The sequence below is a fragment of the Talpa occidentalis genome, unplaced genomic scaffold, assembly GCF_014898055.3.
Source record: "Talpa occidentalis isolate TD23 unplaced genomic scaffold, MPIMG_talOcc4v2.1 talOcc4.10, whole genome shotgun sequence".
Taxonomy (NCBI): domain Eukaryota; kingdom Metazoa; phylum Chordata; class Mammalia; order Eulipotyphla; family Talpidae; genus Talpa; species Talpa occidentalis.
The window spans coordinates 41,738,456-41,756,633 of NW_023600993.1; the positions used below are offsets into that span (position 1 = coordinate 41,738,456).

Consider the following 18,178-nt stretch of genomic DNA (forward strand, 5'->3'; position numbering starts at 1 on the left):
CTATTTCAAAATATGAAAAGCCATATTTAAAGTGCTTTAACTGGGTCTCCCTGGTGGCACAGCGGGTTGAGCGCAGCACTGTGAAGCTGTCTGCAGCCTCCATGGCGCTGGCTTGATTCCTGGCCGGCCAGGGAGATTCCCACATGTTGCAGCAGACCTCTCCTGTCTCTCCTGCTGCTCCCCTCAGCAGTGTATTTTGGTCCTTCTGCCTGTTCTGCTCCCTGCTCTGTCTCTGGTGGATTCTCTCACCCTCCTGCCTCTGGCCTGTACCCCAGTGCTTGTATAAATAAATAAATCTTTAAAAAAAAATAAAGTGCTTTAACTGTATAGACAAATGGGGAAATATAAGCCACTGAAATACCTACAGTGCTCCTCATGGCCCTTAGACACAGTCAGTGAACATCTGGTGACGTCTACAGAAGGTTCTGTTCTACCCTCATATCTGAACAATACTTACTATATCGATAGTTTTTTCCTTGCTGATCATTCATGTACCAAATATTTATTTATAAATACCGAGTCCCTTCTACATGCTAGGGCTTGTGCTAGAAGCTGGGGATCCAATGGGATACCGAGTCTGCAGTAAAATTATTGTTTTTTCTTTATATATCATCAGAGAGTTAACACACATTACCTGAAAGTAAGAGACTCAAAGAAAAGACAATGCCTCCAGTCCTAAAACATTATATAGAATGGGCTCTCAATATTTCTGATAGGGAACATTCTCCTTTGGGCCCTAGTTTTCCTAGGCAATTCTGGGCTTTGTTAGAAAGAACCTCTCGAAGCCTGGTACTCACAGGTGGCAGGCAGGAGTTCCAGGTGGTTGTGTCATCGCTGCTGGTGCTTATGCTGACATTACAGTTGTCAACCTGGGATGCACTTAGGCCATGGGAAGCCCCAGTGTCCTCCAGCTCTTCATTCTGTTGCCGCCGTAAGCTCGCCAGCATTTGTAACTCAGATTCACTCATCTGGCTGGTCTGATAGTTTCTCCAGTCATATTCCTGACCAAGAGAGAAGAAAGTGACAGAATAAAGAGTCATTTGGCCTTTCCTAATTTTATGGTCTACTGACAAATGGCATTTGTCAGTCTTAACCTCTTCAATGGCTTCTCACTCACAGAGGTTAAAGTCTTTAAAGTACCTTTATAAGATGCTTACCCTACCTACCTCACCTGGTGTTTCTGTTCCTAACACCTTAGTCATAATACTATCTTTTAAGGTCTTCCAAAGCATCAAACTTGTGTGTACCTTAGGGTCAGTGTACAAGCTGGCCCCATGTCCCAGGAACTGGCTAACTCCTTAGACATCCTTCAGGTACCAAATTATGTGTCCTTTCCTCAGGGAAGTCTTTTCTGGCAACCACAAGCTTAGTCACCTTCTGCATTATGTGCTCACACAGATTCTTAAGTGTTCAGTTTTGTCATAACTGAAGTTACAGAATTGTCTTTAGAGTTCACAGGTAGGTTATGAGTCCTACAAAGTCAAGCACCATTACTATCTTATTCTATTTCCCATAGTTGGTATCTGAAGATTGACTTGATAAAAATTCAAAGCCATTATTTTTAAAAAAGAAAAATTGCTCCCCATTAAAAATGCAGTTTACCAAGGAACTGATGAATTACATCACTGTGAATGTTATGACCAAATACTTTCAGCTTAGAGTAAGACTGAAAATGACCAATGCTATTAAAAACCATCCAATAAAAGAAAGATAAGATTGGAACATGAAGGTCTGAAAGCCAGAAAGACCTTGCAGCTAAAATAAACACATTGATATGGACTTCATTATGTATGTGACCTGTTGGGCATGTGGATTACTACAACAAATTTTTAGCGGTTAATACAAATATTCTTTTCAAAATAAAATAAAATAAAAATATTCTTTTCAGTAGAGGGTGAAATTGGCATATGGAGTTTTCAAACCTTTCCTTTCTCTTTGGTTTAAACCAAATTTGAAAGAAAATGTTCATTTCAACATTGCTAAAATGTTAGTATCACTTATGAGCCATGTGATTCACACCCAGAACTGGCTTATAACTTAAAAACAATCTTGAATTTTTCTTGTATATCTGGAAACACTGGTTATGTTCAAAAAAGGTTTTTCCATGACACATTACATTTTTTTAAATATTCGATCCTTTACATTTACTTCCTTAGAGAACACTTTGAGACAGCTATTGCCTTCTCTTGTTTCTTTTCTGCCTTATAGGGACATAAAAAATTAAGAAAATACAATTATGAAGTTAATTCTTGGCATTCCTATGACATTGAAAGCTTTTTAATAAAGCATTAGTAGTATCATAATTTGGAGAATGTAAAAACTTGTCATCTGAAAATATGATGTAGAGAATTCTGAAAAGTTGTGAGAGGGAACTCACTTAGATTCTTACTTTTCATAGTTCCGACAACTTGCCACCTTGAGAAGCCATGCAGTTGTTCTTCCACCCCCATCCTAGCCCCCCTCCTGAAATACATTTATTTTTATTTATCAGGTCATATCTGAAAGTACTGTAAAGTTATTACAGCAAGAGTTCATATAAAAAGCAAGTTCTTCAATTTTTACAAAATGTTTTTTCCTGAAATGTCCCACTAGAGATTGCATGGATAGAATGACAAGTAACAAACACACAAAGGAAATGAGTAGAAAGTCATTGAGGCCAACTAGATCAAAATAATCTTCCCCAAAGACACACTACAACATGGATGAACCTTGAAAACACTGTGTTAACTGAAATAAACTAGAGACATAAGGTCATAGATTATATGACTTCATTAGTATGGAATACTCAGAATAGACAACTACAGAGACAGAAAGTAAGTTAGTGGTTACCAGGGGTTTGGGTGGAGAAGGAATGGAGAATGACTCTAATGGATATGGGGTTTCTTTTTGGAGTGGCACAAATGTTTTGAAGTTAGGTAGTGGTGATGATCACAGTATCTTAAGTAAACAAACCAACAAACCCTCCTGAATTTGAAAATGAAACCAACAGCCAAACTTTAGACTCAACAATGAACAGTGACAGGATGTCTTTCACTTTGGCTTTTCTGTCAAAAATGGAACTAGATGTTCTAATGTGTCACATAATAGGTGTGTCGTTTGGCTTCTCATTGCCAATGCGATGATTTTTCATTGAAAAAGGTAATTTATTTTCATTTTCACAATTTTTCTTAAGGAGAAAGCTTTATTATGTATGGAGTATAACTGATTCATCCATTCAATTTATTTTATTTTATTTTATTTTAAGATTTATTTATTTATTTATACAAGCACTGGGTACAGTCAGAAGCTTGGGAGGGTGAGAGAGTTCACCAGAGCCAGAGCAGGGAGCAGAACAGGCAGACTGATGAAATACACTGCGAGGGAAGCAGCGGGCAGGAGAGGTCTGTCATGCCATGTGGGACCCTCAATGGTGGCCAGGGATCAAACTGGCGCTGCAGAGGCTATGGGCAGCTTCGCAGCCCAGAGCTCAACTGCTGCGCCACCAGGGGAGGCCCCATTCAATTTATTTATTTAATCCACAAGCCTGTGCTATGCCTGTGGAGCAATTCTAGGTGCTGGGACAGAAAACCATGAGAGAGTAAGGCAGCAGTTGAGTCAGACAAATCTTAGTGTGGGTCCTAGCTCCAGCATTTACCAGGAGCATGTGAGTGGGGAAATCACCTAACTTATCTGGGCTTCAGCTTCTTCATCTGTAAAATGGAACCAAAGTGTTTATCTCATCAGATTTCCCATGGAAAAAATGAAATGGTATTTTTCAAACACTGAGCATATTACTGACAAAGAGCTAGGTAAAGGTGCTCTAAATTTTTCGTTTGCATCTTTGATAAAATGTTTGAATATGTATCTTTCAGTATGTTTATTTATAAACTTAACATAAGTACAATTATATTAAAATAGTATTTATGTATGCAAAATTATACACAAAAAAAAGAATTCAAATAATTGAATAACCAAATAAATGGAGATAGCTTAAAATTTTTCAGCCTGAAGTTCCATGAATTTTCTTTGGCACACACCTTCTGGTGTGAGTACATTTCTCTAAAAGACCACTGAGTTGGCAATCAACACATGTGCTTCCTGTTAATATTGTTCTTCCTTCTTCTGTGTCCCCCTCCTTCCATCTTTCATCCATTCTATACTATTCTAGGAGCTGGGCATATAAAGAAATTAAGGTAACCTCTGTCTTCATGGAGCTCACAGTCTAGAAAGAGACATAATAGGTCTTATAGAAGAGAACACTACAATGTGTCACGGTCAATACTACAATGGAAATTTGCTTGAGGAATACAGCACAGAAGTGTCCAGCTGTGCAGCAGAATTAGAGAAAGCTTCACAGAAGTCTAAAGTGGCATTTGATAATAATTAAACTTATTGACAAGTGTAATGAGTGGCCTTCAGAGGTAGTGAAAGTTCTCTACCATTAGCAGTATTGAAATACAGGCTGAAGAAATAATACCTGACTAGAATATTGCAGCAATCTGCAGTGATTCATTCACTTATTCCATAGATACTTACTGAGACCCTATTATGTGCCAGGGACTCCTGGTGCTATGCTTACTTAGAACTGCATATTTCCATGATTTTATTTCATACAACAGTAAAATGTATACTGACAACACTCTGGAAGGGGGCAACCAAAAATGAGCAGAGAGAAAGAAGCAACTTTCTCCAGGGTCATGAATAGAACAACTGGTGGTGGAGACAGGTCTCTTGATACATTATTGATTTTCATTCTCTTAAACCATTTCAAAATCACCAGAAAGGCTGAATCATTTATTAATGTTTTTTTTAAAGGTTTGCAATAAAGTCTTCACATTAAAGTGGACTCCAACACAAGATGTCATCTAACTAAATTATGCAACTGCTGAGAGGCAAAGTGCTTTATGTAATTCCACCTCTGAAAGACTCAAAATATTATGTATAATCCAATTTCTTCATCTCAAAATATCCTTGTAGGAAAGAAGGGAGAGATTATCAGATTTGTTTTAAGAATGAAGTAATGGGCTCAAGGCTATGCAATTCAGCTGCGATCAGATTTCCACATAAGTTCTCTGCTCTTGAAGCCATTCAAGCTGTTCATCTTCCTTGATCTTTCCCCGGACATTATTGGGAGCCAAAGACAGTGAAGTCCAAAACAAGTAAAATGTGCCCTGGCTTTCACAGGCCTTACAATTTCTAGCAGGGCAATTAAGAATTACAAGAAAATGAATATAAAATAAGGTAGCATGTATTGAGTTTTGGTATCAATAGTCATATAGGGCCCTGATAATGATGAAAAGTTGCTAACACCAGAAAAATTATAAAACACAACAAACAAAAATAATTTTTCAACTTGATATTCTTTGTCCAATCTCTCTTCTCAAGATTTTAAGACAGAATAGCTTAATGGTTAAATATCTTCCTATAGAAATTTGTGAGCCTCAGTTAGATCAGTTCTACTGAACTATGGGTAACATAGTGTAAATTTACGGTGGTGGTGTGGGGCAAAATTAAGACCCAGTCAAGGAATAAGATCAGATCAAGAGCCTTATTCTATTCTAGTCTCTACAGATGAGAAGGTAAGAGAATTGGGAGCTATTTGGGTCATTATTCTCATCCTGGAGCCTACAAAACCTCTGAGACTCTTTCTGAATCAGTTTTGCATTGCAATTGCCTGACACCCATGGCACAGAGGACATCCTATTGTAAATACTTTAAATGAGAATCTACCAAACAATCCTTGACACAAAGAATGTACCAAGATACAAAAAAGAGTTAATACAAAGGGGATTGTGTCTGTTAGGATATAATATAAAAAAGCAATGGGAGAAAAGGGAGATATACCAAATAGTTTGGAATTTCAGAAAAGAGAGGATTAGTCAAGGTTCTTACAGGATTAGTCAAGGTTTTATGGAGGACATGATCTCGAAGCTGGACCTTGAAGAGTAAGAAAGGTGTAACAGCAGCATCTTTAAAACATCAGTCAGGAAAACATGGGGCGAGTTAAAACAGAACTTAAACAAAGCACTAAAAAGACTATACAGGGCCTCCCCGGTGGTGCAGCGGTTGAGCGCTGGGTTGTGAAGCTGCTCGCAGAATCTGTAGCGCCGGTTCGATCTCGGGCCGCTAGGCGAGGGTCCCACATGGCTCGCAGACCTCACCTGCTGCCCACTGCTCCCCTCAGCAGTGTACTTCATCAGTCTGCCTGTTCTGTTTCCAGCTCTGGCTCTGGTGAATTCTCTCACCCTCCCACGCTCCTGACTGTACCCAGTGCTTGTATAAATAAATAAATAAATCTTAAAAAGACTATATATACTAATATGTTACTATTTTAAAGTTAAATCAGCAAGACTGTTTCAAAGTAACAAGGATAAAAATTAAAAGAATTTAATCTAAACCTTCTAAGACCAAGTGACTTTCATTTCCCTGTGCGTTTTTATTAAAAGATCCTACCAAAGGACATATTCCTAATCATTCCTAAGTGGAAACTATCGATAAATGGTGTGATGTCACGCAGCAGTATACATTTGATATATATCAATGAAATGGTGCTATATTGAATCTCACAAATTATATGCGAAGGGAGAGAAACCAGACACAAGAGTGTATATAGTGGCAAAACTAGTCTCAGGTTGGGGAAAGTTGTGAGAAGGTAGTGATAGGAAGAAACAGTGACAGGGAGGGAGTACAATAGGGCTTCTGGGGTAGTAGTATTGTTCTCTTTCTTGATTGAGGTGATATTCACATGGATTTGTTCATTTTATGTACATTCATCAGGGTATATGTATCTGATACGTGCACTTTTCTATGATTAACAATAGCAAAGACTAAGACTCAAAAAAAAAAAAACTTCCCAAGAAGTGGTTTGTTGTCATTTGCACCTCACTCTGGACTGTCCTAGTGAGAAAATCAACCTCCTCCCCACCACCAACCCTTGGCATTGTGTAAATGTGGCTGGGGAGTCAGTATCATTGGTAGTTTCAAATTTGTATTTTTTATTAAGAGTCTTGAAGTTATAAATAGGAAGTTTTTTTTGAAACGCAACATGACAGCAAGAAAAGTAGAAGTCCATTTTCCAAAACCAATTTTAAACTTTAACTAGCATTTTAATTGAAGATTAATTTCTTCTTTATTGCTATTTGCAGACAGCATTTACATTCTACATTTACTTTTTAAATAGCTGATAGTAGATTAGTGTCCCCCAAGTAGTATTCTTTTAAGACTTGTTTCAAATTCCTGAGCTACACATTCCACTTGAGATTTTGCCCTGATCCATTGGGGACACAAGGTCGACTAACAATAAGAATGAAGAGAGCAGAGGGCCGTAAGAGACACATACTTGAGCACATAACTCATTCCCAATTTATGGTAGCTTTCAGCATGTGTCTTCACCATGCAAAGAGGTAAATCAAAACTTAAAGACCAAGCTCAGTACAACCTGTAAAAATTTACTAAATTTAATGGATGCTATGTCAACTTAAACAACATAAATCAGGAGTAAGGCTAAAAGAATCAACTGTTCAGAATCTGAATTGTGTTTATTTCAACAACAGTCATGTGTATCTAAGTGTATCTAGACCCAATGCTGCCTCTGAAATATCTGTCACAAGCATTTCTAACATGTGACCTGGAGACACTTTACAACTCTGGCTCATCCACAAGTCAATATCTAGGCATACTAATCCTTTAAGAGTGTTTCAGGTAGAGAATTCTTGGGTAATTAAACACAATAGTGGCAAAATTCCTTGCAGAGAGAGAACTTTGTATCATATATGTGTCTTTCTCTTGGTTTTTTTTTTTTTTTTTGGGAGGGGGAAACACAAGAGATATTAAAACAATATCAATTATATATTGATATATACATACATCTACACATATGTATATATGTATATACATATGTATTAATAGACATGTATACATATACATATATATAATCATATACACAAGTATACGTGTAGAATAACCTTTTAATCTATGACCTGAATAGAAACACACTTCCATGCATTTTGCTTTGTCAATTTTCAGAAAGAATTCTCTGATAAATACAGCTTAACTCTTACCAACCTTAAAGTGAGTTGAAAAACAATAATATTCTACCAACTATCTTCTGAGTTCAGGGTACTTCCATAACTAGAAGGAATCTAATAAAACCAAATTAAACAGGCATTTTATTATATGCAGGGACAGAACATCTACAAGGTGAGTATAGTCTTGTACATGGGACAAACATATCTAGCCATTTAATAAATGGTAGTTTGAAAAAGAACTAGGAAGTAAACAAGTACTGAAGCTGCTTACACACATGTAAACAGAAGACAACTGATGTTTTCTGGAGTGACAAGATAACTAAATTTGAACTGTTCTAGAATAAAAAACAATTTGGTTGTAGTATATGACAGATATACCAACATATGTACGTTTCTGCCCATTAAAATACTCCAAAGATTAAAGTGGCAATAGAATTTAAGTTATCAAGTAATCACAGAATTTCTTCAGTGCCTTTCATTGGGATTGGGGTGGTTCTGTGGTGGTGGTGGAAGGTGCACTAGGTTTTCTAGCCCTAACTCCTCTGTTTGACACTTTATTTTGTCACTTATTAGTTGTGAACAAGCTTAGTCTCTTTATGTCCTGGTCTGTGAAACAAGAATAAAAGGTAAGGCCTCTTGTGAGGAAGGATGGCAACTGGAGATTGAGCATAAAGCACCTTGTAGAAGGCCTGACACACGGCAAGCACCCTCAATCCTTAAAGATACAAACAAGCTTCTTAATCAAAGACCTCAGAACCCACTGTGTCTAGGAAATATTGTCAGCCTAGAGCCTCTTACAAAAGTAGGAAAATGGCAAGTATGATTTGCTTCTATTCAAAACTAGGAAAATTAAGACTTTTAAGAAGAGGTTTCTTAAATATTTGGCTAAGAGGATGCTCACCTTAGCATTAGAATTTGGAGAATTGACAGTGAAATGTTACGATATATTGGCTAAAAAAAAAAACAATGTAATTTCATGGATTTATAATTCTGATAGTCCCTTAATTTTTATAGTCTTTATTCAATTTCTGAAACTTTTGAGATTTGAAATTGTTCCTCTTCATATGAGTAGCTGGCACATTGGTTGCACATCTAACTGCTCAGAAATGGAGATACGAAAATGTTCTCTTACCTTCTGTAATTCTGTATCATCACCCAAATTTTATTTTTAATATACTTTTAGCTAGATCACTTTGCCTTGATCAACAGGAAATTACAGACACTAGAGACAGAGAAAGTAAAAGGACCAAGCCGCTCTGTTGCATCAGCATAGAGTTTGGATTGAAAGATATTCAAAAAGAAGGTGGGGGCTAGAAGCAAGTTTCACCTGGGAAATTCCTATGCCTAATTCAAATACTTTTCTTGGTAGCACAAATTCTGCAACTTTAGCAATACAGCAGACACTGAGAAGTAAAACTGAGATAAGAGACCTTGCTTTTTCAGAGACAAAGAAAGGATGCAGTTTTGACAAAACAAGAAATATCAGACTCTTTTGTAAAGGTTGTTAATTGGTAGGCATGTCTGTGGTTTTCCTCTGGTGTATGAAATGCTACTAGTCTTATCCAAGTCTATCCCATCAACCATGAAGCTATATAGGCCTCTGCATGTGAACATAGTGGATGGTCTCTGAGAATAACTGGAGAGGGACCTCACCCTGCTTCTAATAATTTTTCTCTCTGAAGTGTAACTGAAAACAACCTAACATGTAAACCTGGCAGAAGTAATCCATTAATTCATTCTTATGTTAACACTCGATAAACTATAAACAGAAGACAAGAAGCACACATGGCTATCACATATTGAACAGTACCAATAATTAGTTTCTGGAATTTTATTAAATTTGAAAATGTTTTGATGCTTTAGAATTCCAGGCATACTGGTTTATATTTCTAATTACTCAGAATTAGGTAAAAGAAATTATCCTGCTGGATTATGAGCAAAGTGTGCCACGCGGATTATCTCATTTAATAATCACATCAACCCTACAGAATAAATATTATTTTCTCCAAGTTTACATATGAAGTAACTGAGGCTCAAACAAGGTTAAGAAATATGTTTAAGGGCACATTTGCAAGAAACAAAGCCAGGACTCAAGTCCAGATCTGTGTGACTTGCCTTGCTATATGAACCATAAGGTCCCCTGCTGTTGACTTCTTGTTTTGAAGAATGAAAACATAGACAGACTTGTCATAGGACCCTATTGGGGAAGTGCCTGAGGGTGGTGAAGGGGAAGGCTGTAACATCAGGTGGTCCAGGGCAACATGATGTCAGTGGACACCTGTGGTAGAAACAACCAAAAATGACAGAATCACCCCTAGGTGAATCTATACTGTTGGGCCAGGGTGATGAACATATGTACAATACACAGGGCAACCTGACTCCCAAACAGGTGTTTTTAAACAATGCAATCAATATTGTTGTAGCTGAAGCAAATTAGGGGTCAGAAGACATTTCAGAATTCTTCAAACAATGGGGCATTATTGGAAAGACAGCTGCAAATGGCATACTTGAGTGGCAACTTCAAAGAGAGACAGATGGCATCCTTTTGAACAAAGACTATTATATACCCTAGAAAATGCAGAATTTTATGCAGTGGAACAATGTTTTAAAAATTCTGAAATAATTTAGACATTCATTTTTCTCTAAGTTTGTAGGACACAAACTGCATAGAAGAGTAAACTTTTATTTCTAAAAAAATTATGATGCTAGTCATGCCCTAACTGGGCTAAAGTTCATCAAGAAGGCAATGAAACTAATCCATTTATATTAGCCAAAGGAAATGGTTTGACAATTAAAGGATAAAAATTCTCACATTATACTATGGCCTGAAATATCTTTCAAAGTGTCCTTCCATAATTTGGTCTTTATTTTCAAAAATGGAAATGTGAAAATTAAACTCAAAAGTTTTATGTGATACATTTTACAATATTTTCCTATAAAAAGTCATGGGTATTTTTTCCTAAAGAGAATACCTGAATGTGTAACTAGCTGGTAGCATATTTTGTTTTTCCTCTGAAAATAACCATTCTTCAAAAAGCTCAAACTTTTTCTGGAGCCACAAAGTCTGTTACACACATCTTTTGTTTGTTTGTCTAAAGATGCACATAATGACATTTTTAGGTTTAAAATGATTCATCCAAAATTATTTGAATGCAATTATACATGTGGAAAAGTTTAATTACCAGCTATCTACCTAGTTGCAATATTACCCAGAGGGCTCTACTTCTTTCTTAATTAAAAATATTTGAACTTAACAATAAAGAGCTCTATTATAATATGAATAAAACATTTCAAGAAAGAAGTTACCAAGCAGTTTGCAAATCAATTTCAGTAAGTGTTCCTTAAGAATTACTAGTACCTTTCTCCAGCAGGGGATTGGAAAGTGTTCTGTACTTTCTTCTTTTTTTTTTTTTAAAGATTTATTTATTTTTATACAAGAACTGGGCTACAAGCCAGAGGCATGGGAGGGTGAGAGGATTCACCAGAGACAGAGTGGGGAACAAAACAGGCAGATGGACCAAAATACACTGCTGAGGGGAGCAGCAGGTGCTACAGGAGAGGTCTGCTGCACCATGTGGGTTTCTCCCTGGCTGGCCAGGAATAAAACCTGTGCTGCAGAGGCTGCGGACAGCTTCACAGCACTGTGCTCAACCCACTGCGCCACGGTGGAGGGCCGTTCCTATACTTTCTTAAGAGCTTTTAGTTTCCCTTTACCATAAAGTCACTTCGTGTTGACACTTTGCAAGAGCTGAGTTTCAATGGAATGTACACTTAAGATTCCCAATTGCAATACTTTGGTGGCTAAGATTATAGCTCAGATGCACCAGAAATCTTCTGCTACCCAGTAAATGATATCACTATCTACCTGGTTGCTCAAGTTCCAAATCTGAGTCACCGTGGAGTCAACTTGTTGCCTCTTCCCCATACCCTGTTTGTTCTACCTCCAAATATTCTAGAAACCTGCGATTTCATCTCCACTCTCATCTATCAGAGTAATGGCTTAAATGCTTTCCCTGTTTCCATTCTTGTCTTGTTGCCTCCACTTTTGACACAACTACAGGAAACTTTTTGAATGTAAATGTCAGTGCCTTGCTAAAGACTAGCACTGGCAGGTCTTTGCATTATTTGGAATAAACATCACCTTCTTTTCCATGGCTTTCCTGAACTTACACGATCTGAGACCTGTCAACTTCTTTTTTTTTTTTTTAAAGATTTATTTATTTATTTATATAAGCACTGGGTACAGTCAGAAGCGCGGGAGGGTGAGAGAATTCACCAGAGTCAGAGCAGGGAACAGAACAGGCAGACTGACGAAATACACTGCTGAGGGGAGCAGTGGGCGCGGCAGGAGAGGTCTGTCGCGCCATGTGGGACCCTTGCCGGCAGCTTTGCAGCCCAGCACTCAACCGCTGCGCCACTGGGGAGGCCCAGCCCTGTCAACTTCTATGACCTTGTCCTCCTCTAAATTCCCCTTAACTACAGGTGAAAGCTGTCTGGGCCTACTTTTGAGAACAAAAGTGCCCATTTTAGCTTTGCACCTACTATTCCTGATGCCTGAAACACTCCAATGTTCTTCGCATGATTGGCTTCATCTTAAACTTAAAGTAACAGTTCAGATGTCATCTACTCAGTCAGATAATACTTACAGAACCTACCATTATGCCTTATCCTGCCACTCTATAGAATCACCCTGCTTTTTCCCTTCACATGTCTTTATCATAGTTTATAATCACTTTATGTCCTTATTTGTTCATTGCCCGTGTCTCCCAATAGATAGAAGCCTTCAAAGAGAGGGGTCTTATCTGTCCAATGTATCACTAGTATCTGGGAGAGTAACTGGCTTGACAGGTGCTCAATAGAAGAGAAGCTGTTCTTATCCAGAAATAGAACCAGAATAGCTCTATATCCTATCACTTTAGAAACCCAGCTTAGGTGGTAGAAACTCACATGCATGTTAGTGTTCTACATATAAGTACCATGATTGCTAATCAGTAAAGGCAGTTTCCCACTTGTGCTCATGTTAATATCACATGGACTTTCAGTCCCAGGAAAATTCTCAAAATTTTCTTCTTGTATCAATTACATTTTCTATGAATCATATGAATAGAATCCTAGGCCTAAATGAGTTTATCATGTGCTAGAATTCATACTGGGGTTAATAATAAGTAATTAAAAATTTAAGGATCCTGAAAGAAAAGTTTTCCTTTTAAATTAATCCATTTATGGAGGAAATTAGGTAAGAAAAAGAAATAGAAAACATCTAGTTGATAAGAAGTAGATATGTCTTGAATCACATGACATGATCTTGTAAAAAGAACATTCTAAGGAATTCACAAAAACACTAATAAATGTTCAGCAAGGTTGCAAGATACAAAATCAATATAAAAATCAATTGTATTTCTATATACTGACAATGAACAAGCAAAAAATGAAATTAGGAAAACAAATCCATTCACAATAGCATCACAAAGAATAAAATACTTAGGAATAAATTTAGCAAAAGCAGCAAAGATTTTTATACTAAAAAAACTATAAACCACTGCTGAAAGAAATTAAAGACACAAATAAATGGAAAGATATGCCATAGATTGCAATGTATAATATTATTAAAATGATAGTATTTTCCAAATTGAAATAGATTTAATACAATGCAATCAAAATAAAAATCTTGCTTTTTTTTTTTTTTTTTTTTCAGAAGCTGACAAGATGATCCTCAAGTTCAATGGAAATGCAAGGGACTCAGCATTATAAAAACAATCAAAAGAGGAAGGAAACAATGGGAGCACTCACACTTCCAGATTTCAAAACTGATGATAAAACTGTAATAATCAGCAGCACTCCTGGCTGCCCATGACTATGCAGGCACCGCTTTTTCTCTCTCCTTTTCCTCCTAAACCTGTCCTTTTAAAATGTAAAAAAACAAACAAATGGACAAGACCTATACTAATCAAATCAGTGTGGCACTGCATAAAGTGATACATATAGATAAAGAGAATAGAATTAAGTGTCCAGAAACAAACCCTTATATAATGTATGGCCAACTGACTTTCATAAAGGGTGACAAGACAATTCAATGGGGAAAGAACAATCTTTCAACCAAGTGATGCTGGCATAACTGGATAGCCACATGCAAAAATCACAGTTGAATCTCTACTTTCCTACATATACAAACATTAACTCAACATGGAACTAAGTTTAAGAGCTAGCACTATGAAACTCTTGGAAGAAAACAGTAAATCTTTGTGACCTCAGATTAGGCAATGTAATACCAAAAGCATGAGCAACAGAGGAAAAAATAGATAAACTGTGCTTCATCAAAATTAGAAACTTTCATGCTTCAATAGATACCATCAAAAAAAAAAAATGAAAAGACAACTTAGGTAATAAGAGGGGGTATTTGCATATCATCTACCTCACAAGAGACTAGTATCCAATCTTTTACAACCGAACAATGAAAAGATAAATAATCCTCTTAAAAATAGGCATGGGGGCCTCCCCTGGTGGCGCAAGTGGTTGAGCGCAGTGCTGTGAAGCTGTTCGCAGCCTCTGCAGCGCCGGTTCGATCCCGGCCAGCTGGCAAGGGTCCCACATGGCGCAGCAGACCTCTCCTGTCTCGCCCACTGCTCCCCTCAGTAGTGTATTTCTGTAGTCTGCCTGTTCTGTTCCCCACTCTGTCTCTGGTGAATCCTCTCACCCTCCCGCACATCTGGCCTGTACCCAGTTCTTGTATAAATAAATAAATAAATCTTTAAAAAAAATTAAAAAAATAGGCATGGGATTTGCATAAGCATTTCTCCAAAGGAGCTTGAAATGGCTAATAAACACACGAAAAGATTCAAGGCACTTTAGTCACTGAGAAATGCAAACCCAACCGCAGATACCACTCCCCACATACTGTATGGCTCATATAAAAAAAGACAGACAATAACAAGTCCTGACTAGGTTGTAAAGAAACTAGACACCCCGCCCTCCATGTCCCTCCTCCCCCAATACCTAATAGATTCCTACCTTACTGGTAGGAATGTAAAATGGTACAGACACTTTGGAAACAGCTGGGCAGTTTTCCACAAAACATTTGTCCACATGAGGACTTGCTTGTGAAAGTTAACAGCAGCATCACTCATAGTAGTGAATGGAAACAACCAAGAGTTTATCAAATGATAAATGAATGAACAAATATGCCAAATCCATAATGTGGATGATTATTCAGGCATTAAAATGAAATGCTACAACATGGATGAACTTTGAAAACACTATGCTAAGTGAAAGAAGTCAGACCCCAAAGATCACACATTGTGTGATTACACTTATATCTAAGGTCCAGGATAGGCAAATCTGAGACAAAAAAAAAAAAAGTAGATTAATGGTCACCAGGAGTTTTGGGCAGGGGGAGGTATAGAGGGAAGGGGAGTGACTATTAATGGATTTGGAGTTTCTTTTTGGAGTGATGAAAATGATCTAAAAAAGGCTGAATTCTATGCTGTGTGAACTGAAACTCAGTGGTTACTTAAGTCACCCCTATAGGTTTCTAGGACCTAGAGAAAAATCCCTTTGTGGAGTTAATAAGCACACACACTCATCTCAGGAAATTTGTGTTCAGATACTTAACTTCAAACATCAAGTGGAGATCCATTTTGCTATGACCCTTTGCAAGATCCCTTTTGCTGTGACATGAATTTCCTTTTCAAATGGTGTCTCTGAAAAACACTCTATTCCCATTGTAGATTCACTTTGAAATGAGGCAAACTGCCTTTGCCTTCAATAATTTTCTACCCTATTAAACTGAGATGATCACATTCACAATCGTGAGGCATATTGCAGTGATTCTGTGGGTTGTTAGAAATCAAATTTTGACACTGAGGTCAAACCTCTCTGCACAAATGGGAAGCCATGCCTCTGTGCCTTTATTCCCTCATCAGAGATTAAGCTCCTTCTCCCTTTTATCCCTTTGAAGGGATTGCTCTGTCAGTCTCTTTAGCTGTAAAATGGAATAGTAATATCTCAGAGGGACCCTGTGCAGAAGAAGAGACAGTATGTCAGGCAGGTGTTATGTAATCTGCAGTGAGAGGCTGCCCAAAGGTTCTCCTAAAATAATCAAAATGGTTTCTGGGAACTGTTTTATCCTAAAAACCTTTTTTTTTTTTTTTTTTTTTTAATAGAGGCATGCTTTATTTATTTGTTTGCTGGTTTGTTTGTTTGTTTTTTGTTTATACATGCACTGGGTACAGTCAGAAGCGCGGGAGGGCGAGAGAATTCACCAGAGCCAGAGCGGGGAGCAGAGCAGGCAGAAGGACCGAAGTACACTGCTGAGGGGAGCAGCGGGCGGCAGGAGAGGTCTGCGCGCCATGCGGGACCCTCCTCTGGTGGCCGGGGAGCAGCCGGGGATCGAACCGGCGCCGCAGAGGCCGCGCGCAGCTTCGCAACCCAGCGCTCAACCGCTGCGCCACCGGGGAGGCCCCTAAAAACCTCTTAGATGAAGAGAATGGGTGAAGAAGGGCCCCCCTCTCTCCAAACGTCGGTCCCTTTCCTGTTTTGTTATTCCCTGGTGTTGTCAGAGAGCACGGTTTCTCAGGCAGTGTACTCTGCTGAGTGGCCAAGTACACAAAGCCCATTTGTGACTGAAGTTACCAAGTTTATTTTCATGCTCTGGTTTTATTTCTACAGACAAATAAAAAGATTGAAAAGAGGGCCTTCCCAGTGGCGCAGTGGTTGAGCGCTGGGTTGCGAAGCTGCCCGCAGCCTCTGCAGCGCCGATTGGATCCCCGATCCCCTGTTGCTCCCCGGCCACCAGAGGAGGGTCCCACATGGCGCGCAGACCTCTCCTGCCGCCCGCTGCTCCCCTCAGCAGTGTACTTCGGTCCTTCTGCCTGCTCTGCTCCCCGCTCTGGCTCTGGTAAATTCTCTCACCCTCCCGTGCTTCTCACTGTACCCAGTGCTTGTATAAATAAATAAATAAATCTTTAAAAAAAAAAAAGATTGAAAAGAACCATTTTTTGGGGGGATATATAGGGTGACAGATTTTTACAAGAGAAAGTGGTGGCAAAGAATTTAGGTAAAACTGAATAGAAGCGTCTCAAAGACCTGCTCTGGTTCTGTTATTGGCAGCCCAGTATTGACTTATCAACTGAAGCTGCGTTTTAGAATAAATCTGGATGGTCAGTTAATTAGTTGTATTCCAATTAGTAGCACAGCCAAAGGGGAAAAATACAGTCAGGTGGAACATTTGTATTAGAAATATTTTCAAAGTGAAAAATGTGGAAAATAGTGCCTGCTTTCTTCCTTAATCACCATAATGAACATAATTTTCATTAGATTAAGAGATTTACTATTTTCTTACGTATGTGCACACGCACACAAATATGAGATATAACGATGAAAACACACTTCAGTTTTATCTTTGGGTGTTTCTTGAGGCGAGGCCATCACTTTTCTAAGACTTGTTTATGCAGCTCAGCATGGCGCTACCCACTCAGACAAACGGTGTTTGAGTTGTGATTCCTTAACTAAAGTGCTCTTGTACTTGAACGAATTGTATATCTGTTCTGAACCTCAGTTACCTTGTCTGAAAAATGGGGATGGTGATACTTTCTCAGGGTTTTTGTTTGTGAGGATTAAATGAAATAGTTTATGGAAAAAGGCTTAGCACAGCGACTAGCACATGGGAAATGTTTAAGTAATATTACCTATTTCTATGTTGTTGATATTGGTATATACAAAATATGTCTATAACTGGTGCTAAGTAATAATTAACCCATCCTAAATTGCTTAGAACATAATTGAACCAAAGCTTAACATTGTAACATACAGTGAATACTTAGGACATGACAAATACAGAAAATCTTTGATGTTTGAAGAAAATGGAATATATGTCATTTGTTCTGCATAGTCTCTAGTTTCTAAGTGCAGCTATGGGGGAAGTGAAGGAAGAAAAGAACTAACACAGAATGTCCATCAATCTGATGGACATGAATATAGCCACCAAACTAGCCTAGGGATTTATTCAATGACACCGCTTTACTGTTAACCTTCACTCATATCATTTATTATTTGGGGAACTGCTGCAAAGAGACCGGAAAGTGAATAGAATAATGATATTTTTATGGTTCCTAATGTACACTGTTATTGAAAAGCTGTCAATTTTACTGGCAAGCTTTTGGCTCAAAAATAAGATC

At 38.1% G+C, this 18,178-nt stretch overlaps 1 protein-coding gene across 8 annotated transcripts in view; it reads right to left on the bottom strand.

Annotated features, from left to right (window-relative positions):
- CFAP20DC (CFAP20 domain containing) overlaps window positions 1-18,178 on the bottom strand; it is a 190,244-nt gene that overhangs the window by 57,515 nt on the left and 114,551 nt on the right. For all 8 annotated transcript variants that reach the window (XM_037491908.2, XM_037491915.2, XM_037491944.2 and 5 more), the window contains one exon: window positions 798-1,001. In XM_037491908.2, coding sequence (XP_037347805.1) covers window positions 798-1,001 — 204 coding nt within the window. The remainder of the gene's footprint in view (window positions 1-797; window positions 1,002-18,178) is intronic.